The sequence below is a fragment of the Cyclopterus lumpus genome, chromosome 10, assembly GCF_009769545.1.
Source record: "Cyclopterus lumpus isolate fCycLum1 chromosome 10, fCycLum1.pri, whole genome shotgun sequence".
NCBI lineage: Eukaryota > Metazoa > Chordata > Actinopteri > Perciformes > Cyclopteridae > Cyclopterus > Cyclopterus lumpus.
In genome coordinates this window covers 22660579-22687456 of record NC_046975.1, presented here as the reverse complement: position 1 = coordinate 22687456, position 26878 = coordinate 22660579, and the positions used below count along the sequence as shown (strand labels likewise).

Sequence of the window (26878 nt, the reverse complement as noted above, 5' to 3'; positions counted from 1 at the left end):
CACCAGATTCCTCACCAGCTCCTTTTTTTTTTTTTTTTTTTACCCCCCTTCTTATTTTATCAGACTTATTAAAATTGCTCCCGTTTGCTTTCCAGATCAATCCTTCGAACGAGCGTGTGAACCAAACCCAACGAAATGAAAGAAGCCAGAACCAACACCCAGAGATGTAGAGGGGGGGGGGGGGGGGGGGGGGGGCACAGTGCCTTTCTGTCTCCGACTGAGTCTTTGTTGTTTAGCACCAAAGGAAGCACCGGCGTCAGAGACCCCACAATAATACAAAAGTGAAAGGCTTTGTTCACACTGCAGCTTTTTGCATCAATTTGTGTCGAATGTATTGAATTTTGTATTAAATTTTTAATGAAAAAAAAAAAGAAGGAACGAATCCGATAAAGAAAACGGTCGACGTTTCGCGGCAGTGTGAACGCGACCAGCCGGGGAGGAAGAGAATAAACTTTGCAGCTCGACCCCCTGAGGAGAAAAGTGTGTGTGTGTAAAAAAAAAAAATATGAAAAAAATTAAAATGTTGAATAACATGTGTGACGTCAGATTTAAGGGGTTCCACAAGTGTGACGCGGACCTCGGAGTGCGTTTGACTTTCCGTGAGAGAACACGCGTCTGCGCCTTTAAAAAAACACACGATTGCGCACAATTTTGACATTATTATTGTTATTATTATTATTATTATTACAACACAATATTCTCTTCCATGAACTGACAGGCTGATAAGGCTCGTTGTTTTTTTGTTTTTTTAAACTTTGTTGTGTTTCCTTTCTTCTTAAAGGGACAGTGACTCGGCTGCAGTGGCATCGAGGGGGCGTGGCTGGAGTAAAAAAAGACAACACTGTACCTTTAAGAGAATTTCAGATTTTTAGTGTTTTGCCTACGAATCGGAGAATCACTCAGAAATAAAATGAGAAGAGAAAAACCACAAGACTCAAAATGCAGAATGTTTGAGCTGCAAATTATATTTCTTTTCATATTTTCACTTTGATCTGCAAGCAGGTGTGTCATCATCTTTAACCCCCGCCCATACACACACACACACACACACACACACACACACACACACACACACACACATAACCAAAACCAAGGAGCCCTTTACAGAGGTTGCTGGAATCGGGGTGAAACGTGACCGTAAGAAGAGAAATGAGACGGCAGGAGGAGTTTTGGTTGAGCTGGTGAGGCGCGCGGACCCGTCGGATAGAAACAACGTCGGAGGCTCCTACGCATCCACACACCCGCAACGCAACCGACGAGACTCACCATACACAAAAGCTGCAGATATCACAATTCTCGGGAATAAAAAAAAATCAAATCGCTTCAAATTTTAAAAAAAAAGAAGAAGAAAAAAGAAGAAGAGTGTGTGAGTTGATGTATTTTTGCAGCCCGCTTGGCGATGCATAGGAACCCTGAACACACGCGATGCACGGGGGACGTGACGGGGTGTCAGTGAGGTAATACTTGAGGTTCAGGGATCCAGGCGTGTTGTTGTTGTTGTTGGTCACAGCGCGTTCCTGAGGAACAGTCCTCCTCAAGATTAGAAAACATACATTTATAAGCACCAAATGACCACAACAGTAGTCATTTAATTCAAAAATGTCATTATCAAAATGCTTTTTTTTCTTTTCTTTTTTTTTTTTTTTTTAAAACACACACACAAAAAAAAACATCTCTGTGCGAAAAAACCTGAATTTGCGAGTTCTTCTTAAAAAAAAAAAAAAAAATACTCGGAAATTTTGCGTCAACAATATTGAACACTGGCTGTCCTGCGAAAAAAAAGAAAGAAGAAAAACAAAAAAACACAACAACGAAAACTTGATTTTGTGACAAAAATAATATCCACTTGACTTTCAGAGAACACTTTGCACGACTCCGACTGGCAGTGAGGAGAAGGACCTTCAAAGAACACGAGGAGGAAGCTGCTCTCACATATATACGTCCACGCCTCATTATGGGCTGTCACCATCTGTTGAGACTGTAATAATCATTTCTATTGCAGCTTTAGAGAAGTTGTGGGTGAGGGTGGGGGGGGGGGGGGGTGGGGGGGGGTACAAACAACAGCTCGCCCAAAAAGCTGTAAACATGTGGGCGTATCAGCTCTCACCTGCTGCTGCTGCTGAAGAACTGCGAGGATGGATATTAATAAGGGCTGCTAGGTGTGAAAAATATGCCCTTTTTCAGGTCTTGCAGGTGTTTTTTTAACATGAGCATTTTGTATTAAAGAAAAAAAAAGAAGGCAGGTGAGATGAGGAGCATGGGGGGGTTAGGGGGGGGGGGGGGTCTTCTAAAGTCTTGCACAGACACACAAGTGGCCGAGGATGTGATATATTTGTTTTGTGTCTTTCTCAGACAACATAAAGATGCATCTATATACTTTTGATACCGATAGCGATCCTAAATGTATCGCCCCAACATATAGATAGTACTTCTGGGATCCACTCTTTTCTTTTCTTTAACAGTCTAAAGTCTCTCTCTCTCTCTCTCTCTCTCTGTAATGACATTTTTATGTACAATATTGGTATATAGAACATAAATTACTACACAAAAATGTTCAGCCTATTCACAATTGACAATCATCAAAGAACCCAATAGCAAATTAGACAAAAAAAAAAAAAATGATGACAATTTACTTGATAAAACAGCTTAAAATGGATGCCTGTTATATAACTTTTTCCATATACTTTCTGTGCTCCCCGAGACGCGTCGAGTGTGTTGTTGTTTTCATATATCTATAAAAAGAAGAAAAAAACGTTCTCGGTCATCGTCTCAGGAGGAGGAGATCTGTGTGAAGCTCCCAAAAAAAACAACAAAAAAACGACGTGATTCCCGACATCTTGTTTGTGTGTAAACAGAGCACCAGTAGTGTCTTGGTTCCATGTGTCTCTTCTGTACAAAAGTATAAATATATGCTTTCTCTCCATTAGTTTTCTTTTTTTTTTTTTTTTTTTTTTTTATCGTTTTCGGGGTTTTTTTGTTCACATATCTAGGATGTAGCGGACACAAAAAAAAAAAAGAAAAAAAAAAGGTTGTTTTAGTTCCTTAAAAAATAACACACACACACACACACACACACCAGTGTTGCGGTATCTGTGCCGGAGGTTGCCAGTTCTTCTTGTAGTTCATCCCTCTTTTTGTTTCAGATCCCCAGTTTGCTGGCTCGCCGCCGGGCGTCTGCTTGCTGTTGGTTGATCGTCTTTGCATAAATAAAAAAAAAAAAAAGGTTTTTTTCGCCGACAGTCCGCTGGGCCCCAAAAAAAATATATAAAAAACACACACAAAAGAAAAACAACAACAACCGTTGTGTCCGTTTTAGCTACAGCAGATCCATCTTAGGTCTGTAATGGAGCAGGAGGGGGGATTTCTGCAAGGGGGGGGGGGGGGGGGGGGGGGACAAAAAGCACAACCTCAGCGTGAGAGAGAGATGCATTCTGGGAGCTTTTCAGATGCACTCACGTGTCGCTAGCCTTACCTTAAATCTCCATCTCGTCACAACAACAAATTTCAACGTGTGGTCCTTTCCCAAGATTTCCTCGTTGCATAAAATGTCCAGCTGTGGGAGAAGAAAACAACAACAACAACACAAACAAAAGAAAGAAAGCGAATGATTGAACAGCTGAGTGTTTTTTTGTTTTTTTTAAACTGAGGAGAACAACACGACTAAACTAAGACGAAGGCCGGAGAGACTTTCTGTTTGTTTTGTTTTTTTTATTGGGTCTATAACGTTTATTTGTCCGTGGCGTGCGGCGCCCCGCGGGGCGGCGGCGCTTTCCGAGAGGACGCGACGAGAAGTTCGATACTGAACACAAAGCCGGCTCCCCAAATCTCCGACCCCCCCCCTGACAGGTCAACATTGATATTCTGCTGAGCGGGCGCCTGCATCGGCCGATCAATACTTGAGAACGAGAGAGACAGCAGCGCCCCCTGCTGGCTGCGACTGGATCAACACCGGCCTGCCTCCGATGGCGAGGACACTCAACAGGAAGCTCAATGAGAGCTTTTTGTAAAAAAAAAAAAAAAAAATCATCTTTTTTTTTTTATTTCCTCTAATAAACCAGAAAGGTTTCACAGCTGAAATGTACCCGCAGAAGAAGAAGAGGAATTATTTTTCTTTTTAGCGAAAATCTAGCGGAAGAAATCATGAATTTTATCGTCCAACGTTTTAATCTCTGCTGCTTTTCTTCCGGTTTAGATCTTCTACATATTAACGCTAATTGAACCTTTTAAAAGGTCGATTGTCTGGAAAATAAAGCAATGGGGGTATTGATTAGCTATGAAGGGTTCCCGAGCCGAGAAGGTTGGAAACTGTCTCGTCTTTACGACGTCGTAGATTATCAATTTGAAGAATATCTCCGGCGCTTAGCTCACAATCTTTGTTTTATATATAGAAGTTTTTTGTCGAGGTTTTCGGGCATTTAGACGCGTGACGGGGTGGACCGGATCTGTGCGAACACGTCTCTCCCCCCCCCCCCCCCGATAGACAACAATGGCCGACGATATGATGGAGCCCTCCCACTCATCTGTGTGACAGCCAGCCGGGCAAAACAACAACAAAAAAGAGACGGAAACATTTAAATAGAAGACACGGAGGCGTCTTGAGATGATTATTCACGGCGGACTAAAAATCCAATCCGTCAAAATTATCCGCCCACCACCACCCTGGTAGAGACAATGAATAGAAGAAAGAAGAACTACGCCACCTCTCGATATCATAATGACTCGTTTGCTGCTAAATATAAACACACACGAAGAAAGAAAAACAACGTTCATGGAAACTTCTAAACGATGGACTGAAACTTGGTTTGAAAACATCCGTCTTTGGCCAACGAGCTCGGATCAACGACAATCTAGTCGGATGATAATTCTTCCCACAAAAACCAAACGCGCTCTCCCGAACCAGTTCCTCGCCCCCCCCCCGAGGTCTCTGTGGGCTCGGACCTCCCGGACCTGGTCCCCCCGGGGTCTCTGTGGGCTCGGACCTCCCGGACCTGGTCCCCCCTGGTCTCTCGTACCTCATTAAATGACGTCAGGTTGAGCTTTTTGGCGATGAACTTCTTGAGGTGGAGGACGGTGGCTTGAGCCGAGCAGCGGATCCACTTGCGCTTCAGGCCCCGGAGTTTGCTGCTGTTGCACTCCAGGCAGATGCTGACCTGAGGGGAGGGAACACAAGAGGAGGCGTGAACATCCTCCTGGGGGGGGGGGGGGGGGGGCTAAAGCCCTCACAGGCTGCCCCAAAAAACAAGATGGAGGCCGTCGTCAACACCGAGAGGTTCACTTCCTGTCTGCTGCAGCGTCAACAAACATTGAAACAGGAAATACAAAAAGGACCTAGAATGTTTATTTATTTGTTTTAATGATTGAAAAGGTCTACATAGGAATACTAGTAAATATATATATATTTATGTATATATAATTATTATTTAATAGAGGATAGATAATAGAGGACACATTAACACTACAATATAATGACATGAAAAATAATTACAAGGGACTAAATGAGATGAACATGATCTCTTGAGTGATTCAGATGAATAGAACACATTCATAATTAAAATATACGTGTGACAGGTGGGCGTGTACTACAGTTCAGGTAGTTTGCAATGTATCTATTAGGAAACTTGGATTCATTGATTGAGCTTTGGATATATTGTATTAGTATTCCCCGATCAGAAGAAGTTCATTTGTCAGTTTGTTAACTTTTTTAAAAATAGGCGCGCGTCGTGGATCTCGCAGTCGTACGGTAACAACCACCGAGTCACGTCGACTCTGACGTGGAACAATGTGTCCATGTTTTTTTAGGAGCTCCACGTATGCAGATCCTTTCTTAAAATACAGCATTCTGCCGTTACTCGAGCAGGCGGGCTGCAGGATTGTATAAAACGACGGCTGCTTTATTCCCACTGAACCGGCGTTCCTCTTCGTGCGACTCTTCTCCCCCTGAGGAGACACGGTAGGTGGTTTTGGCAGGAGATGGTTGCAGGAGTCAGAATGCATCACAGCCGGTGATCTCCTGCCCCCACACATCAAAAAGACAGACGAGGAGGACAGGAGCTCTCTCTCTCTCTCTCTCTCTCTCTCTCTCTCTCTCTCTCTCTCTCTCTCTCTCTCTCTGTCTCTGCCTCTCTCTGCCTCTCTGTCTCTCTCTCTGCCTCTCTCTCTCTGCCTCTCTGCCTCTCTCTCTCTGCCTCTCTCTCTCTCTCTCTCTCTGCCTCTCTCTCTGCCCCTCTCTCTCTCTCTCTCTCTCTCTCTGTCTCTGCCTCTCTCTCTCTCTCTCTCTCTCTCTGTCTCTGTCTCTGTCTCTGCCTCTCTCTCTCTCTCTCTCTCTCTCTCTCTCTCTCTCTCTCTCTCTCTCTCTCTCTCTCTCTCTCTCTCTCTCTCTCTCTCTCTCTCTCTCTCTCTCTCTCTCTCTCTCTCTCTCTCTCTCTCTCTCTCTCTCTCTCTCTCTCTCTCTCTCTTTCTCCTGATGTGAAACAGCTCCTCGGTGGGGATCTGGACTCCGCGGCGGTTTCATTCCATTGCGTTGGTGGCGGCGTTCGCGCTCACACGTGTGACGGCTGCACCCGGTGAGGCATGTCAGGGAAGAGACGGACCGCGGGCAGTGTGGAGGAAGTGGTGTTGAAGCCGGTGAACGGAAGTGAACATGCATTTGCATAAGAGTGATGTAGAGACCTGTCAATCACCGTGTAGCCCCGCCCCTAACGCATACCCTGCTCTATGGTCTGTTTGACTCTAAGTGGACCATAATTTACTAAATGAACATCATGCTGCATGCAATACATCAAAAGAAGTAGAGTCATTTATATAGACTTCTATACAACCAGAGGAGTCGCCCCCTGGTGGTCAGGAGAGAGAATGCAGCTTCAACACATGAAGCATAGACTTCTATACAACCAGAGGAGTCGCCCCCTGGTGGTCAGGAGAGGGAATGCAGCTTTAACACATGAAGCATAGACTTCTATACAACCAGAGGAGTCGCCCCCTGGTGGTCAGGAGAGAGAATGCAGCTTTAACACATGAAGCATAGACTTCTATACAACCAGAGGAGTCGCCCCCTGGTGGTCAGGAGAGAGAATGCAGCTTTAACACATGAAGCATAGACTTCTATACAACCAGAGGAGTCGCCCCCTGGTGGTCAGGAGAGAGAATGCAGCTTTAACACATGAAGCATAGACTTCTATACAACCAGAGGAGTCGGCCCCTGGTGGTCAGGAGAGAGAATGCAGCTTTAACACATGAAGCATAGACTTCTATACAACCAGAGGAGTCGCCCCCTGGTGGTCAGGAGAGAGAATGCAGCTTTAACACATGAAGCATAGACTTCTATACAACCAGAGGAGTCGCCCCCTGGTGGTCAGGAGAGAGAATGCAGCTTTAACACATGAAGCATAGACTTCTATACAACCAGAAGAGTCGCCCCCTGGTGGTCAGGAGAGAGAATGCAGCTTTAACACATGAAGCATAGACTTCTATACAACCAGAGGAGTCGGCCCCTGGTGGTCAGGAGAGAATGCAGCTTTAACACATGAAGCATAGACTTCTATACAACCAGAAGAGTCGCCCCCTGGTGGTCAGGAGAGAGAATGCAGGTTCAAGGTACTTCAGCATATCTTAACTTGTAAGCCTGATCAGACAGAACATGTTAACTCCTGCTGTGAGAATGAACTCTGATTAATTGGGACTTCCTGATGCTCCTTTTCAGTGTTGTTTTTGTTGTTGTTGTTTTTTATGTTGTTGTGTCACTGCTTTCATTCCCTTTCTCTGGCTCTGCCTCAGCCCCTAAGGTTACACTCACAAAAGGTCATCCAGAAGACAGCGGGGAAGCGTTCCGGGTTCTTACAGCTGAAATTCTGCATTTATCTCCTCACCCCACGAGGACCTTTTACAGCCTGAAGTCATCCGTCCTCAACTGCCCGTTTACCGTTTCACAGCCGAATGAAAAGTTGCGATAAGTCAACTTGAAGGTCCTCCGTCAGGACACGCGTCATTAAATGTCGGCGTGAACGACACGGCGACCACACATCGACGTTCGCCTTTTAACAAGAGTCCTCGTTAGACGGTCAGAGCGACTGGGGACGAATGACGAGCGAGAAGCTCCACGTAGGTGGGGGAGGAAGGGAAGTAACAAACGGGCGGGTAAACAAACACTACGTAACAAGCGTAGTTACGAACAAATGCACTTGTTATTAACGCAAACCGAAGCCTAACCAATCGTTTTCTTGCGGGGGTTTAAACCTAAAAAACTAAGTGAAATCACGTTGGAAGTTTATTTTGAAAAGACACTTCACGTGCAGCGCCACGCGTCCCAAAAACCGACCCGATTGGGGAACGGAAAGCGTCGGAGTTCGAGGGCCTCAGACCTCGTCCGACTCTTCTTGTTTCTGGAAGCTCGAAAGGGACTCGATCCTCCCAAACCGACTCCTTTGTTCTGCAGATAACGGTTTGGAGTCCGAACAGCCACATGTGGGAGTTCTGCCGAGGAAATAATGCACGTATAATCTTAAAAAGGTCGCCTTCCCCTGGAAACCAACTTCACAAACCCGTCTTATTCTATTTATTTAACTCGTTTGTATCGGTCGAGAGGGTAATTTACTACTCTTGAGTTTATGGCACAGCGGCACTCCTCCTCCTCCTCCTCCTCCTCCTCCTCCTCCTCCTCCGTCTGGGCGACGACAGAAGAAGAACGCCGCTCGTCCTCGTCGGCCCTGAATCCCGGTAATGAACGTGGGAACGTCGTGTTTTCGTGTTTTTGGATGCAGTTCGCGGAGGGTGTTTTCTCTCCTCGCAGGCCCTCCTCCTGTTCCAGCTCCACACTCCGGCCTGTATCATCACAGGTCTCCTCATCGGCTTCTCGTCATCCTTTTTTTTTCCTGACGAACCCTCACCTTCCAAATAACGTTCAGCGCTTACTCACATTGATCCCTCCCGACATTCGTTCCCATCTTGGATATTTTTGTATCCCACCACATCACCTTGCAATGCACGATGTCTCTCTCTCTCTCTCTCTCTTTCTTCAGTCCTGCAAATCTCTCATTTTTATCAGTCATCTTGTATTGCTCGGCTCTCCTCCTCCTCCTCCTCCTCCTCCTCCTCCTCCTCCTCCTCCTCCTCCTCCTCACATTTGACATGACTGCCTTCGTATTAGCAATTCTGAACACGCGATCTCTGGGGCGACCTTCCTTCCCCACATGTCAGCAAAGAGCCGGTTGATCGGAGACCAATTCCTTTACTTATGTTATTTTTTTTTTTCCTTATATATTACAACTAAAATGATGTATATATAAAAAATAAATACAAAAATAAAGATTTTGATCAGCAGCGTGTGCAGCGTGACCCTTTGTGCTTCAAACAGTGACGCCGCTCTCTCTCTCTCTCTCTCTCTCTCTCTCTCTGCATTATTAATATTAATATCCGTTTGCAGCGCTTCTTGGGAAGGAGCAAGAATACTAATTAAAAATCAGGGAAAAGACCATTTTCCATTTTATTTTTTTTAAAAAGTTGATCGATACAAGAAGACTAATTAATTAATGCGCAGGCTTTTTTTTTTTTTTAAAAAGGCAAACTGTACCCACAATTATCCGCAGCAGTATTTTTTTGCTCCTTGTTCCCGACAGACTCGCTTTGTAAACCCGCAATTATTTTATCCAATTTGCTTCTTCTAATCGCTGCTGAAACCAAACCAATGAGCGCTGCCTCCCAAACGTCCTCGTGTTTAAGAAGATTGGTTTATTGTTAGAAGAGCTGGTTCACCTAAATTACATTAAAGCGACGCTCTCTCTCACCTCCAGTGGCGTCTATCCACGCACTTTTATTCACTCTAAATGATCCTCAAACCCAGCTCAGTCAGCTGTTCTTTTTTTTTTTTTTTTATTCAAAATGTTGGTCTAAATTTTGGTCGAATAAACAGACTTCTATACAACCAGAGGAGTCGCCCCCTGGTGGTCAGGAGAGAGAATGCAGCTTTAACACATGAAGCATAGACTTCTATACAACCAGAGTCGCCGCCCCCTGGTGGTCAGCAGAGAGAATGCAGCTTTAACACATGAAGCATAGACTTCTATACAACCAGAGGAGTCGCCCCCTGGTGGTCAGTAGAGAGAAAGCAGCTTTAACACATGAAGCATAGACTTCTATACAACCAGAGGAGTCGCCCCCTGGTGGTCAGTAGAGAGAAAGCAGCTTTAACACGTGAAGCATAGACTTCTATACAACCAGAGGAGTCGCCCCCTGGTGGTCATTAGAGAGAAAGCAGCTTTAACACATGAAGCATAGACTTCTATACAACCAGAGGAGTCACCCCCTGGTGGTCAGTAGAGAGAAAGCCGCTTCAACACATGAGGCATAGACTTCTATACAACCAGAGGAGTCACCCCCTGGTGGTCAGGAGAGAGAATGCAGCTTTAACACATGAAGCATAGACTTCTATACAACCAGAGGAGTCACCCCCTGGTGGTCAGTGGAGAGAATGCAGCTTTAACACATGAAGCATAGACTTCTATACAACCAGAGGAGTCGCCCCCTGGTGGTCAGGAGAGAGAATGCAGCTTTGACACATGAAGCATAGACTTCTATACAACCAGAGGAGTCGGCCCCTGGTGGTCAGGAGAGAGAATGCAGCTTTGACACATGAAGCATAGACTTCTATACAACCAGAGGAGTCGCCTCCTGGTGGTCAGTAGAGAGAATGCAGCTTTGACACATGAAGCATAGACTTCTATACAACCAGAGGAGTCACCCCCTGGTGGTCAGGTTCAAGCCGTCTGCATCAGATATTTCTGATTGGTTTTCTTTCTTCTCATTCCGGAGAGAAGAGACGTGACGCATGTTTGTTGTCCAAAAACAAAAACAAAGGGCTTACCTGCTCGTCGCTACGGTGATAGTCGTTTTCCTCCTCTGGTTTCTCCTCTCCCGCCTCCTTATTGGCCGTCTCCTCCGATTTTGCGTTGCCTGCAAAAAAAAAAAAAAAAAAGTGAGGAAGAGATTTTTTTTTTTACATCATATTCGCTCCCCGGGAGCGGAGCAGCGTGTGCAGTTCAAGGACACCTCATCGTCTCCGTTAAAAACAGCCCGGGCCCGTCGGAGCGTTAAAAAAACGCCAACGATGAGGTAATCACACCAAACGTGTCCACGGGGTTGTCCTTCATACGACTTATCTGCTGACTCGGCACGTCTCTAAACACAAGGCCACTTCTAACCGCAAATACTGATTAGCGCCCGAGAGGGCTGCAATCAGACTCGGCCTTTAATTGAGTGCGTCTGTTTTGACGTTAAGAGAGAGCGAGAGAGAGAGAGAGAGAGAGAGACATATACTGTATAGACGAGGCGGATGGTTTGTGTGAAAGGAAAACAGGGTTGCATCCATTTTAATAAACATGTTGAGGAGGATTCACATCTCCAGAGCTCAATCAAATGTTGAGACAATGTAAAAATGACTCTGCGGGTAAATAGGGTTAAAAAAAAAAAGATTGTTGATGACTGACATTGAGAACAACAACGTGTTTTATATTTATGAAATGGTCCGGTTTCAATACGCAAAGCAGGCATTATCTGATGGGAACTATTTGGTGAACAAAAGATGCAAATAAGACAAAAGTAGTCAAATAAAACAATTCAATGTTTTGTTCTGGAAAACGAAAAAAAATCTCTAAATTGGTGAGAGCATGAAAAAAAAATGGCGTCTTAGCCTGAAGCTACATCCTCGTAGCCGAAAACCATGAAATCAAATTAGTCTTATATTATATTTGATTTTCCACAGAAGTATTCATCTGGTTTCTTGTGGGCACATAAACACTTAAACTGTGTGTTTATATACACATATATATATATATATATATATATATATATATATATTATGGATTTTTCTTGTTACCTTTTAGATATGAAACCTAGTTATCAAAGTCTAAATTGTGGTGCGGCGACAAAGAACAACAACATTGCTTTACAGATTTTCGGTAACCTCTTAAAAACAAAAAACGTTCAATGTGTTCGTCCTGGTAGTGGCTGTAATAAGATGTGTGTGTGAGAGTGTGTGTGTGTGTGTGCGTGTGTGTACAGTTTAAGGCTGCAGATGGCTTTGCACTCAGCCCTAACTGTCACCAATTCCACCGCGTATTACCGGGGCGGTCCGGGCTCGCTCTGATGTCTCCGCGGTCGGTTCGTCTCCCGGACTCCAGACTCGCTGATTGCTTATCAAGGAGGAGGGGGCAGGGGGGGGGGGTGGGGGTGGGGGGGGTTTATGGTCTCGGCTCACCTTCAGACGACCCCTGGAGTATCTCGCCGACTCTAAAACGCGGCTGAAGAGCCCCCGTTTGTGTCTCCGGGTGACGAGTCTGGGGATCGTTAGGTTTTCTTTATTTATCGCAAATGAGTCAATGGTGGCATCAGGAGGTGGAGATAAATAACCGCCAAGGGTCTGGCAATACGATTACGACTCAACATATTGTGATAAACACAATACATGTGCATAAAAAAGGCCCACAAGCCCAGAATTTGTGCAATATGAGCCTGCAAATCAGAACCAAGCATAATATTGCGTAACTGAGTGACGAGTGTGTCGAGTTTTATCGTCTTTGATGTTAAATTAAATCAACACTTTAACCATTAAACCTTTTTTTAATGTCCCGTTGAATAAATAATTCATTCTACCGAAGCCAAAAAGACGAAGGGTCGTCCGTTTTTTCTATTTCTCGAGAAGAACGTGATGTTGGCGTTCGTCCGACCGACTCCTTTAAACGTGCATCCGACTTCGCGTTAGCGGCGCCGGCGTTGGTTAGCGAGGCGGCGCATTTATTTACCTCAAGCTCGTTAGGGAGGACCCCCGAGAGAAGGTTTCTACTTCTGAGGGAATCTGGATTAATGAGACTTTAATTAAGTGCAATGAGGTTCATCTCGGCGGCACGGGGAGGAGGAGGGGGGGGGGGGCACATCAACAGAGCGCCCGGTGTCGCCTGTCGTTAGCGCCTGTCGTTAGCGCCTGTCGTTAGCGCCGCTTCGCCGTTGAGTTCGCCGTTACTAAAGAAGAGCTAATGAGGAGCATTTGTTTCCTCCGGGTGGAGAGCAGCGACTTCAAGAGCCCACATGGAGGAAAGGATGCTTCTAGTCTGGCTGGTGAAGGTCAAGCTGGCTTTAATTGATTGTCAGGGTATCAGTCTCTGGAGGTCACGGGCTGGCGACCCCCCCCCCCCCCCCCCCCTCTCCTCCGCTCTCGATGGCTCTGGAGACTCACAACATCGAGCCGGAGACGTCAGAGTTGTTCCTTTTTTTTTTTTCTGGGGGCGCAATGAATGGAAACGAAATGAAATGCAATCCAGGAGTCCGTGGGTTTCTATTTCTGTCAGTGCAAACTATCCTTAAAAGATGTGTGCGCACGCGTGCGTGCGTGTGCGTGTGTGTGTGTGTGTGTGTGTGTGTGTGTGTGTGTGTGTGTGTGTGTGTGTGTGTGTGTGTGTGTGTGTGTGTGTGTGTGTGTGTGAGCAGTTCCACTTCCATTTGAGCCTTAATTACCAAAACTCGGAAAAGGGGGATTAAGTGGCCGATTAGCCCCCCCCCCCCCCCGACCAAATTGCCTTCTTTTGTCACCGCCTGATGGCCGCTCCTCGTGGTCAGGTGTTACTCGTTATCGTTTGGGGGCGTCGGCATGAGAAGAACGAGGAATCTCCGCGTTCCCCCACCGGCTTCGTGAGCAGCACATCCTGCTCACTTCACCCCCCCACCCCCCCCCCCCCCCCCCACCCCCTCTACAGGACGTCACGGTAACCACAGAACCGCATGGCGCCGTACCGTTGCGTTGATCTAGATGAGTCTTCATGCTGCAGAGCTCTCCTTTGATGTCTCCAGGCACCTCCATCCCCAACTTCTGATAGAACTCCCGCTGCTTCTTTATCTCCGCTGCTCGAGGGAGAGAAATCAGAGTGTTTGTCCTCTCAAGGTCACCGAGACTCTTTTTTTAAAACGCGCCTCGTTAGGGTTCTTCTAGACCAGAAGAGAACCTTAACATGGGGTTCTTTAAGCTTGTAAAAGTCTGTTTAAGTCACAATTCATCTCCAAAAGGAGGAAACTGCTGAACGTATTGTAATATTTACACCTCTGTGGTGACATTTCGCAGAAAATAAATGCTATGGTACAGTTGTTCTCTGTTGTATACACACAAATAAATGCACAGATTTAAATTCTAAATCAACGGGTACAGAAATCTTTAATGTTTCTTGATTTTGAGCTGATTTTAAGGACTCGTTACGTGCACCCTAAGGACACTCACCCTCTTGAAGTCCCGGTACCAACTTGTAGACAATGTCTTGCATTGTTCTGTCATGGCTGCAAAGAACAACAAATGGGTCAGTTGTGAGTTTATGAGGCGTGTAATACTTTTTTTGTGTGCACCAACCAACTGATGAAAAGCACCAAATCCCAACCTGAGATTTACCAAGAAATGTCGAGCGCGTTGGACTGGAAGAAAAATATTTATATATATATATATATGCAACCGCCACCTGCTGTCAGAGGCCTGTGTGCAGCATATGTTGTGTCAGTCGGAGTGTTAAACAGCCCCCCCCCCCCCCTCGCCGCCAGGCAGCGCAGGTGACGCAGGTGCACGCCGTGGCGCTCGCCATTTGACAGGCGGCTGACGGGCATCGACGCGCCGGGTTTGTTTTCAGAGTCGTGGAGGAGAAGAGCCCCCCCCCCCCCCCCCCCCCCCCCCCCCCCACCCGCCGTCCACCTGGGAGAGCCGTTGTATCTGCCGGCTCTGAGGCTCTTTTTAAAAAGGGAAGTGAAACACTGCCCCCTGCTGGTCGCAGTCGGTAGTGACTCAAGACGCGAGGTGTTTAAAAAGAAGAGAAACCGTTCAGTGGAGCGATGATTCTCCATTCAACAGTTTTCTTTTATTTGTCAGCTGCCTGTCGGGATCAATTGGTTTGAAAAGATGACGAAAAGAGATTTTAATCTCAACACATTGAACTGCCTTGCTATTAAAAAAAAATATGCTTTATGAATAAAATGTTTTTTTTTTTTTTTACGATTTATAAGTTACACATTATTTAATTTATTCATCCAGGGAAAAACAAAATATATATATATATATATATATATCAAATAAAGAAAATCAAATAAAGACTTAACAAAAGCACTCGATCACGTTTCTCTCCGTAAAGTGTCGCCGTGACAACCGACGTCTTTGTGAGTATCCTGTCCAATTAGCCGCGACTTTAAAACATGTGTATCAATCTTCTTGGTTTTATTTGTTATTTTCGTGGCGTTTTCCTCGTCGAACAATGGAGGCAGAAAAAAATACAAATTTAAAAAAAAAGAGCTAATGTGTTTGAAATGAAGCGATGAGTCTGCAGACGTTCGGCTCAGAGGGGGAGCGAACAACAACAACAACAACAACAACAACAACAACAACAACAACAACAACATCCTCCCTCAGAGAGGAGGATTTAGAACCCCCCCCCCAAAAAAAAGCAAGAGAACATCTCGTTTTATAGTTTTGTGTCGACGTCGGCGTTTGAACCGTCGGCATTGCATTGTGGGTAATGTAGCCGGCAGGTTTTGAGGAGGAAGAAGAAGAAGAAGAAGAATGTGTGGAGTAAAGAAAAGACGCTAATCACGTCATTCGGTATTTCATTCATCAGAGAGACAATTCATATTGTAAAAAACATGTTGTGTTATTATATTTAATGAACACAACATGCCTTTATTATTCATTGCACTGTTTCCCTAGACGCTCGTCTTGGAAACGGAATTATAAAAAATTAATATTTTAAATGAATTGGAAGAGCATTTTTTGTTTATTATGCAGACTGTTGTGTTTATGTGTGTCTACACGCACAGATTCAGACCCTCGGCCGACGGACCGCCGGGTGCTTTTGGGGGGAATAATGTGTGTGTGTGTGTGTGTGTGTGTGTGTGTGTGTGTGTGTGTGTGTGTGTGTGTGTTCCGCACTCACCCGATGTACTGCAGTGGATGACTTTGATGAATAACGATCCTACACGTGGGGCACGTGTTGTTCTCCTCCAGATATTTCACTAGGCAGCTTCTACAAACTGGAGGGAGGAACACACACACACACACACACACACACACACACACACACACACACACACACACACACGTGGTTACTCTCACAGCTACACATTTATAAATAAACCCACTGGCCCAACAATGATACCGCGTGTCCCGATTGTTAAAGCGTATATTTTAAGTCGCACAACTGCGGTACCCAGTTTGTCCACCAGAGGGCACTGACGAGTTCGTTTTTTTACACATGGGTCATATAGTTTTTTAAAAGCAATTTACAGGGATGTTTTTTTTTTTTTAAATGTTTAAAGTTTTAGTGTCAATGTTAAAATCAAGAATCCAACAATCAATTGAATTACATATAAATGAACATATCCTGTACTGGTGCAGCTGTGATGTCTTAATCTGTGACGGTAAGACCATCAGCTGACTTTTATTAAACTGTAAATGTAGTATTGTTTGTGACTGCTTGTTATTTCATATTGCGTTAAAAAGATCCTACGAGGAACCTTCTGGCGCTCCCTGTGGACAGAAGTGGAAGTGTTTAGGAAACCTCTCATTTTACTGCCTTTCTTCTGCCTTAATTGATTAATTTCCTGTCTTCAAATAACCGCTAAATTGGCAACGAAGCAATTAAAGAGCCGACTCCCGCAGATCAAAGGAAGACGTTCTGGACTTTTGATCGATAACACGATGTTGAAATGACCCTCAAAACATAAAAAATCACTTTAACCTCCGCGCGTGCATTATTAATAAGGGACATATTTTGAGAACCGTGCCTCCATCAAAGCGTCTGAGCAGCTGCAGTGGTGACGTGGCTCGGGATGGCGGAGCCCCCCCCCCCCCCCCCCCCCTCCTTTTTGTTTTTGTTTGTTTTTCAAAGCGATGGAGAATCAAAAGCGTTAAGCGAGGACGTTCACGGTGAGCAGAACGTCTCCCATCTGTGGAGGAAGAGCTCCCTCTGCTGGAGAGACGAGGTAGCACACGTCTGGGTTTATTTGACCATAAATTTATTAATTTTATTTACCCTTTTAGGCACTTAGTTGTTGATCTTATTGGAAGCTTATTAGAGTTGCTTTGTGCTAAAAAAAAAAACACGAGCAGGGAGGAAAAAGTGAGTTGTTTTTTTTAGCATTTAAAATAATAATGCAATAACGTTTTTAAGATAAGCAGCGAGGTGAAGGGGATTGATCTGATTGGCTGACAGGTTGAATTAAGTCGTGGCCAACAACTTGTTTTAGAAGAGAGATGAAGAGATTTTAATTATTTTCTAACGTAACGTCTTTAACTTTTGTTTTGGGGCCCAGATACTGTGACGCACTACAAATAAAAAATTTAAAAAACATCGAAATGTTGAGCTCCAGGTGAACTCCTTGGTTCCTTCAACCCGAAACATTCAGTCATCCATGTTTCCATGACGACACACTTTAATTACGTTGCTCCTTTTAGACTCTGCTACGCCTGAAGCAAAAAAAAAAGGCAACATTTTAAAGAAAGGTGTTTTTAGATCTTAAAACTTCCTCACTAATCAAAATGTTCCATCAAATCTTTCTGCGGATTAAACTTCCCAAACACATCAAAACCCCTTTTTTAATTGTTAATTATGTTCAAATCTAAAAGGAGGTTTCATGTGTTGAGCTTCTCGCTGCCTTTGAAGAATGTTGAATTTCTGCATTTTGTTTGCTGAAAAATCAACAAAACGAGAAACTTTGACTGAGAAAGAAAGTTTGTTGCCGAGTTAAAAACATTTAATGAAAATAATAATTAATTTAATCCTTCAGGTTAGAAGACACAAACTCAGAAGTTGAAAGTAACTGATTTCCAATATCTTAAAGTCACATTTAAATAAAACCGACAAAAAGGCAAAGGAAGGAAGGAAGGAAGGAAAGAAAGAAAGAAAGAAAGCGAGAGAGATAGAGGGAGAGGGAGGGAGATAGAGAGAAAGAGAGGGAGGGAGAAAGAAAGAAAGAGAGAGAGAGAGAGAGAAGAGAGAGAGGGAGGAAGGAAGGAAGGAAGAGAGAGAGAGGGGGAGGAAGGAAGGGAGAAAGAAAGAAAGAAAGAAAGGAAGAAAGAGAAAGAGAGAGAGGGAGGAAGGAAGGAAGGAAGGAAGAGAGAGGGGGAGGAAGGAAGGAAAAAGAAAGAAAGGAAGAAAGAAAGCGAGAGAGATAGAGGGAGAGGGAGGGAGGGAGAGAGAGAGAGAGAGAGAGAGGGAGGGAGAAAGAAAGAAAGGAAGAAAGAGAGAGAGAGAGAGGAGAGAGAGAGAGAGAGAAAGAGGGATGAAGGAAGGAAGAGAGAGAGAGGGAGGAAGGAAGGGAGAATGAGAGAGAGGGAGGGAGGGAGAAAGAAAGAAAGAAAGGAAGAAAGAGAAAGAGAGAGAGGGAGGGAGGGAGGAAGAAAGAAAGCGAGAGAGATAGAGGGAGAGGGAGGGAGGGAGAGAGAGAGAGAGAGAGAGAGAGAGAGAGGGAGGGAGGAAGAAAGAAAGAGAGAGAGAGAGGGAGGGAGGGAGGGAGGGAGGAAGAATGAGAGAGAATGAGGGGGGGATGGAGGGAGAAAGAAAGAAAGAAATAAGGAAGAGAGAGAGGAAGGAAGGGAGGAAGGAAAGGAGAGAGAGAGAGAGAGGGAGGGAGGGAGAAAGAAAGAAGGAAGAGAGAGAGGGAGGGAGGGAGGGAGGAAGAATGAGAGAGAATGAGGGGGGGATGGAGGGAGAAAGAAAGAAAGAAATAAGGAAGAGAGAGAGGAAGGAAGGGAGGAAGGAAGGGAGAGAGAGAGAGAGAGAGAGAGAGGGAGGGAGGGAGAAAGAAAGAAGGAAGAGAGAGAGGAAGGAAGGAAGGAAGGGAGAAAGAGAGAGAGGGAGGGAGGGAGAAAGAAAGAAAGAAAGGAGGAAGAGAGAGGAATGAAGGGAGAGAGAGAGGGAGGAATGGAGAAAGAGAAAGAGGGAGGGAGAAAGAAAGAAGAGAGAGAGGAAGGAAGGCAGGGAGAAAGAGAGAGGGAGGGAGAAAGAAAGAAGGAAGAGAGAGAGGAAGGAAGAGAGGGAGAGAGAGAGAGGATAAAATAAAGAAAGAAGGCAGACAGGCAGAAAGAAAGAGAGAAGGAAAGAAGTGAGTGAGGGGCGGCCTACAGGTGTGTAAGCACTCGGTGACGGTGGTGGCGTCGATCAGGTATCCGTCACACAGGCGACAGGTGATGTGGGCGTTGATGTGACACAGCTTTATCTTCCTCGTCAGCATGTCGGGGTTCTGGGGAGAAGAAGAGCAGCCGAGTCGGGTTCAGGGAAGCAGGACGAGCTCTTCTTCTCTTATTCTACCGACACGTCGTTACGTTGTTGACTCGAATGAAGAAGGTAAACAAACGTAATAAAAACGGCATTGTTTTCACGTTGAATCGTTACGATTCTCCGTGACCAACAATAAGCACAAAGTAAATATTTATGCCGTTTCAAACATCACCGTTTACACATAAAACAAAGAAGGACGTGTAAAAAGCATATCTAAGATCGAGGGATTGCCTCCACGCGGCTCTCAACATGGCCGATGACCAGAAGCTAACGATGCTAACGGCACAAACGGCTTTACGTAACAAATAGTTGATTTTTTTTGGTTAGATATATTTATATATTGTTTTTTAACTACAAAAACTGCAACAAAACGTTAAAATACAAGCAATTGAAAAATTAAATAATTTAAGAAACCATGTAAAATATTGGTAAACACGAAACATATAATTGCATTTCGCACACAAGGTCTTTTATTCACCTTTTAACAACGTGCATTGCGTCTTTTATTTGACACTGAACCGCTCTGTTGTGTGTTCTCTATAAAGAAGTTGAGCACACACACACACACACACACACACACACACACACACACACACACTGTAACCAACGGCAACAACCTGAGGACCTGCCATTTAAGAACTGTAGTTTCAGTCCAACCCGGCGTCTTAATCAAAAGGTTAACGTGTCTTTAACACCTGGCCGTTACACCTGAAGACGTGACCAACAAAAAAGGACCAGAAAATGTAAAATATTGTCGATAATGTAAAAAAAAAAAGAAAATGCTCAAGGTCGTTCGTATCCATATATCAAGTTGATAGCGTAAACCGTTTTTCAAGGTCATGTCCACACGTGAAAAAAATTATAATTTCACAAACCCAAGATGTCGGAGCTGGAGCTGAAGATATTAGCCAATCGATTAGCCGATTAATAAAACGACTACTTGGGATAATTAAGCAGAAATACCAAATATTCAACCATTTTCTGAATATTTATTAAAAAAAAGTTAAAAAAATAAATAAAATCAGTCATTTGAGAGAACAAACATCCGATTATTACTAACATAATTCCTAGTTTAAAGTGCATTTATGGAGTCACATCCTATTGTTAAACCTTCACAACACAATTTTAATTCACAAGTCAAATGTTTTAGGACCCACTAAAAAACAGGAAATTCTACTTATTACTAATAAACGTCTACTTCTGCCGACAGTAGAGCCCCAGAGGGGGGAACTAGACCCAGAGCCGGGTGGTCCTCACCCCTAATACCGCCATGCGTCGGCCGTGGGTGGAGCAGCGGCCACGTCTCTTCCTGCGGTTGTGCCGGCCCGACAGTGGTTAGCTCCTCATCGTGGAGAGCCTCTCATTGGAGCCTGAGACGGAGAGAGGAGGAGGAGAAGAAGAAGAGGAAGAAGAAGAGGAGACGTTAGGGAGAGGCATTCGGATATCTCATTCTGAATATATCCAGAAAGAATACTCCCCAGGGTGCAAAATGTACTTTTTTGGGGGGGTCAAATGGCCAAATGGCGAGTGAATGTTTAAACTTGACCACCCTCTTATTTTCAGTTTAACACCAAGCCTCCAGCAGCCACTTAGCTTAGCGTAGCTTAGCATAAAGACTGGACTATGGATCTTCCAACCAGCACACCCAAAGCTCACCAAGAATTAACACGTCTATAATTTCCCGTTTCACCAGAGTTGAGGGGCCGGCTGTTTTCCTCGTTTTTTTTTATTGTCTCCTAATTTAAACTCTCAAGGATTTCCAAAACCTGTTGAGGCAACTTAATTTTAATTTTTTTTTTTAAACTCTAAATTTGGCTGTTTTTTTCCAGAGCGAGCGCGAAACCGCAACAGAAAACACCTCGGAATAAATACTTCACCGGACCACCCACGATGATGTCATGCATTGCCACTTCCCCCCCCACACACACACACACACACACACACACACACGGAGGGCAACTGGACCGGAGAGGGAACCCACGACCGTTTCATCCTCCTCCAAAAAAAACACACGCACGCCGTTTTTCAAAGTCTCCGGTTACAACAGCAGGTCTGCTCATCAGACCGTGAAATCAGCCCACTTAGTCGACAGCGCTGAAGTGTGTGTGTGTGTGTGTGTGTGTGTGTGTGTGTGTGTGTGTGTGTGTGTGTGTGTGTGTGTGTGTGTGTGTGTGTGTGTGTGTGTGCGTGCGTGTGCTGAGGACACACACAGCCTATCGAGAGCCCGGCACGCGCCGATGAGGTTCACACAGATGTTACCGTCACGTGACGCCTCTGTGAAGTAATGCTTTATTTGGAGGGGTCGAGTCGAGGTCGTGACCCCGCCGAGAGAAGAAAAGAAGAAAAAACTCAGACAGGTGTGAGAACATGAAACTGTCCGTCACAAGGAGGCGTCTGCATGAGGAGGCAGATGTTTGACGGCTGCTTCCAGGCGGTTGGTTTTATATTTTTATATATATATATGGTCCAACAGAGAAGATAAAACAGATGACAAACATCCTCTGAGTTCAGTTCATATATATAAATATATATATAAAAAAATAAAGATAAAAAATAAAAGACGAAAAAAACCACCTCTGATAGATAAATAAATTTAAAATATATATATATATATATATATATATATATATATATATATATAAATAAAGATAAACCAGAAAATAAAAGATGAAAAACATCCTCTGAGTTCAGTTCATATATATATATATAAAAAAATAAAGATAAAACATAAAAGACGAGAAACAACCTCTTATAAATAAATATATGTATAAATAAATAAATATATGTATAAATAAATAAATATATGTATAAATAAATAAATATATGTATAAATAAATATATGTATACGTGTATATATATATATATATATATATATATATACACACACACACACACACACACACACACACAGTATATACATTTTTCTCATATATGTAAATATATATATAAAAATAAATAAAGATAAAACATAAAAGACGACAATCCACCTCTGATAGATAGATAAATAAATATATATATATACACACACCTCTGATATAACCTCTCTCTTATATATATATATATATATATATATATATATATATATATATATATATATATATATATATATATATATATATATAAAGATAAAACCTAGAGAATAAAAGATGGAAAACATACTCCGAGTTTAGTTCAGTTCAGAGCTGAACGGAAGCTGCTGCCTTCAGGGTCATGTAAGGACGGCGGTTATGTGAGAGCCAGACCAGACAGTACATTAAACAGACACCCCCCCCCCCCCCCGGTCATACTGGAAGCCCGGTTATCTCGGTCCACGGTCAGATATTAGCGATGTCCCGATAGGGTGACGGTCGAATGACGTTTAACTGCCTCTCTCCCTCGAACTGCCGGATATACAAATCCAGGAGAGGAAGAGGCAATAACTTCTCAAACGCTGTAATTGCTGCACTACCAGAAGCTTATTTACACCTATTATTCAGGTTACCTGCATGTGTGGGTGGTTCATCTGCTCTGCTTGGCGGGTGCTTGACCCCCCCCCCCACCCCCCCCCCCTGATCCTGTTTAACACCATTGGCTGATCTGTGATCTGCCAGTAAAATGAACCCTCATGAGACTGAAATCTGCTTCTTTTTTTTTTTTTTTTTTTTACACGAAGACAACAACGAGACTGAGAGATTAGTTAAATAAATAAATCAAATGTTATTGATTCAAGGAGAAACATTTGACGGCGTTGAAACATTTACAGAAATAGAACACATTTGGGGTTTATCAGTTATGAGCATTTTTGTTTTTAGATAAACGTATATTCTATATCTGAGAAGTAAACAAGAACTAAATGGGGCATTTTTGCTTTAAAAACTATTAAAATAGTTGCCAATTATGTAAAGCGGTCAATTAATCAACTCACGTGCGGCTTTGGGAACAATTCTGTCCGAATCTATTAATAATCAGTCTCCATTAGGAGGCCTATTTGTCACTATTAAAAGCTCCAAAAGAGCAGCTGTGGTGATACACGGCGAAGCCGTTGGTTCATCATCACTGAAACCTGCCGAGCGACTACCCGAACCCGTCGCTCCGGTTTGATCAAGTTGTGTTGTCGTCGCACTCGTCTGATGTCTTTGTGCCTGTGTCATTAAACTCGTTTAAATTGAATTGAGTTAAAAAAAAGGTTCCAAGAAAACCCTTTTTTTTTTTCTTTTTTTTTTTTTTTTTAAAAACACCAGAAAAGGAGTCACAAGATTTTAGTCTGAGCGGTCACAAGACGATTAAAAAGGGAGGAGAAAAGAACGATTACCTTTCATCTCTTTGGAGATACAAGAAGGAACGAATCGCTCTCCACTCGTTCCCACGCCCCCGAGTTAAATGCAAAACCACCAGAGGACGTGGATTCATTTTTAAAGGGGTTCACGAGCCCTAAAGCGTGGGGGAACCGCTCCCCCAAAACACCACCGAGCTTCAAAATGTTCCTCCAAGCTGGGCTCGGCAGCTTGTTGTCGACTTCAAATGGACAAAAACAAAACATCCTTAAGAACCTTTCTGCATATCGTAATATAAATGGTGTTATAAAGACTTCTGCACGGGAGACCTTGGCCAATCAGAGAAGGAGGCGTTCCTATTGGCTGTTCTCCACGACGGCCTCTTCAAAAAAAAGAAGAACATCTCAAAGATTAACAATAAAAAACGTGTCAATAGCAGGCAAACTATTTCTTCTATTTCAAAAAGGAGAGTCGGTGCATGCGGCGTTCCCCGTGCGTGGGCTTCGTGTCGTCTTTGGTCAATGAATGCGCGTAAATGCAGTAAAAAAATCGTAAAAAGAAGCAGAGAAATGTTTCTACAAATGGGAAAAATCCCCCCCCCCCCCCTCTCCCCCTGGACAAATAATAACTGACATTATGTGTGGCCGACAGTCAAAACACCGGAGCGATCCACTGCAATTAGTTCGCCCCCAAACCAAACCAATTCCGGGGGGGGGGGGGGTCACTCAGGATAAGAGGCTCAGGCTAAATGCCTTTCAATTTGCAACGTTTTGTGGGGGTCGATGTCATTTTTCTGGTGTCATTACGTAACAAAAGTGGCCGCTGCCTCCCCTCTCAGGAGGCCGAGTCGTGCCTCTTTGATCCCCCGAGAGAAGTGCAAACCGATTACACCGCGTTGGCATTTTCAGACCTCCTTAATTGCAGCCGGCCGAGCGCCAGTTTTTACACCTCCGTCGTAAACACAAAAAGGGGTGCGCCGATCAGGTCACCTTGCTGGCTCTCGCTTCAGGAAAAAAAAGGGCTATAAATAAATAAAAATACGCGTGAACCGGTACGAGCTGAACTGTGGACGGGAAACGGTTTCAGGAGGAACACGAGGCAACAACCTGAGCCATCAGAGGGCTTTTTGGGGATGAAGTGTAGAGCCCCGAGCTATCGGGATAGAAGTTGGCGGACGCGGCAAAGAGATTTATCGGTTGTTGCAAAAGAGACCGAATGGACGGCGACCACGCCGACCAGTCGGCTTCACTTTTTTGGAACCGAAAACACCTTTTGGACCTCGTATTTGCATCAGATTGTGGGGCCCATGAAGCTAAATACACATGAATTAATCATCTGTGAGGCAAAGATAATATAAACCTCAAGGGAGTACTGCAACGGGAGAGCATGTAACGGGTAAAAAGAAGTGTAGTGGTGGAAATGCTGCAGGTGAGCCTCAGGTGAAATAGAAGAGAAACAACGAGATATTAAAATATCGTCCGCCGCTGCGTGACCTTTCCCCCGTTCTCCTCTCAGAATAAAATCTGCGGCGGCGGCGGCGGCCACCGACCTCGAGCCGCTGATGCGATGCGTGCAAGTCGAGCCTCGACCCGTGCGGGAACACACGGATACGGAGTCCTCTGGATGCAGCCAAGTCTGCAGATTAACAACATTTAAGGTCAGTCGTGAGCTGAGCAAACTGTCTCAGTAGGTGATAAGTACACACACACACATACACACACACACACACACACACACACGCACGCACACACTCTCTGGCATCACAAAGAGCCCCTGTTGGCCCGCCTGTGGGGACTGGAGTGTTTGGCCTCGGTATAAATTGGCCGCCAGCTGGAGCGACGGACACTGAAGGCCGGCATCAGTGGACGGAGGAGGAGAGGCCTCTTCTTGTGGCGGGAGCTTTGGCTTCACTTCAAAACACACACACACACACACACACACACACACTTCCCTGGGCCACACACACACACTTTAAAAGAAAGACTTGCCTGAATTGTAAGCATTCACACATCCGCCGTCCCGTCACCCACACACACACACACACTTATTGTCTCCTCTTAATTCTGTTTGATGGCCCTCGATCCTCCAGCCGGGATTGGGTGCCTCGGGCTGTGCTCGGAGGGGGGGCGGGGCGGGGGGGGGGGGGGGGGGGGGGACAATAGACGCCATCCAAAGGGAAGCAGACTGCAGCCGGCCAGGAGGCCCGAACGCGCTGCCAAGAAGCAGCAACACTTGAATAATTGAGCTTTTGAGTTTAGCTCGTGGAGGCCAGGAGTGAAGTTGTTGAAGCTGATGTGTTTAAAAAAAATGTAAAAAACGCCTTGCAGCTCCGATGGAAAACACAGAGAGACGAACCAACAAATCCAGAGGTCTTGACCTCACTGACAACACACATGGTGTAATGCAAATAATATTCACTATGGATGACAATGACAGAGGAAACAGGACAACGTTTAGAATTATTTACGAGTCACGTCCCTTTTTGGGGGGGGGGGGGGGGGGGGGGGGGCTTTGATGTCAGTTATAGTAATTTGTAAAAGAAAAGAAAAAATTCTCTTACCTCAGCTGACGCTCCAGAATTAAAAACCTAAATAAATATTCTTTATAGCAGAAAACTGGGATAGTCGGCTGATTGTTAAGCACTTGTTTTCAAGATTAAAAATGTCATAATATATATAATATATATAAAATAAATATATTATATATATAATATAAATAATATATACATTTAAATAATATATAATTATTATATATATATATATATAATATAAATATATAAATGTTAATATATAAATATAATATACATATAATATTATATATAATATATAAAATATTATATATAATATATAAATATTATATATATGTACATAGATATCACAAAAGCAATCCAACCCACGACAAAGTAGCGCCAGGCATTACTGTGGGATTATTTTTAGTAGTTTTATTTGTGCAAATTTACCATGAATAAATATTAGTTGACTTTTTGAAATATGCAAACCCCATAATCCTCATTTGATTTTGTCACGCCGCCTATTTATTTAAGCGCACAACAAACCAGATGTTTGTTTATTTTAGATTTAAATCAAAATGAAGGATTCAGAGCCTTACTTAACTTTGGTAAAAAATTAAAGTTACAGATGAATGTGTTCCTCCCTCATGGTCCCTGTTCCCATCAAAGCTCAGCCACGTTGATGTGAACAGAATGACCTCCATTGACCTCGGGTCAGGAGCAGAGTTGTGATACTCAATACTCGTGGTTATCGCCAACCCGTGTGCTCGTGTCGCTCCTCCGAGGTCGCAGCATTGACGCACTCCGCTTATCGATCCCCGGACCCGACG

General features: G+C 44.1%; 1 protein-coding gene across 1 annotated transcript in view; it reads right to left on the bottom strand.

Annotated features, from left to right (window-relative positions):
• Positions 1-2312: 2312 nt before the first annotated feature.
• LOC117737556 (polycomb group RING finger protein 3) overlaps positions 2313-26878 on the bottom strand; it is a 37870-nt gene continuing 13304 nt past the window's right edge. Inside the window, exons 2-10 of the mRNA XM_034543607.1 lie at positions 20544-20656; positions 19131-19248; positions 15942-16038; positions 14255-14310; positions 13777-13884; positions 10856-10944; positions 5013-5150; positions 3473-3553; positions 2313-3364 (exon numbers count right to left, since the gene is read on the bottom strand). Coding sequence (XP_034399498.1) covers positions 3317-3364; positions 3473-3553; positions 5013-5150; positions 10856-10944; positions 13777-13884; positions 14255-14310; positions 15942-16038; positions 19131-19248; positions 20544-20558 — 750 coding nt within the window. The 5' untranslated portion in view covers positions 20559-20656 and the 3' untranslated portion in view covers positions 2313-3316. The remainder of the gene's footprint in view (positions 3365-3472; positions 3554-5012; positions 5151-10855; positions 10945-13776; positions 13885-14254; positions 14311-15941; positions 16039-19130; positions 19249-20543; positions 20657-26878) is intronic.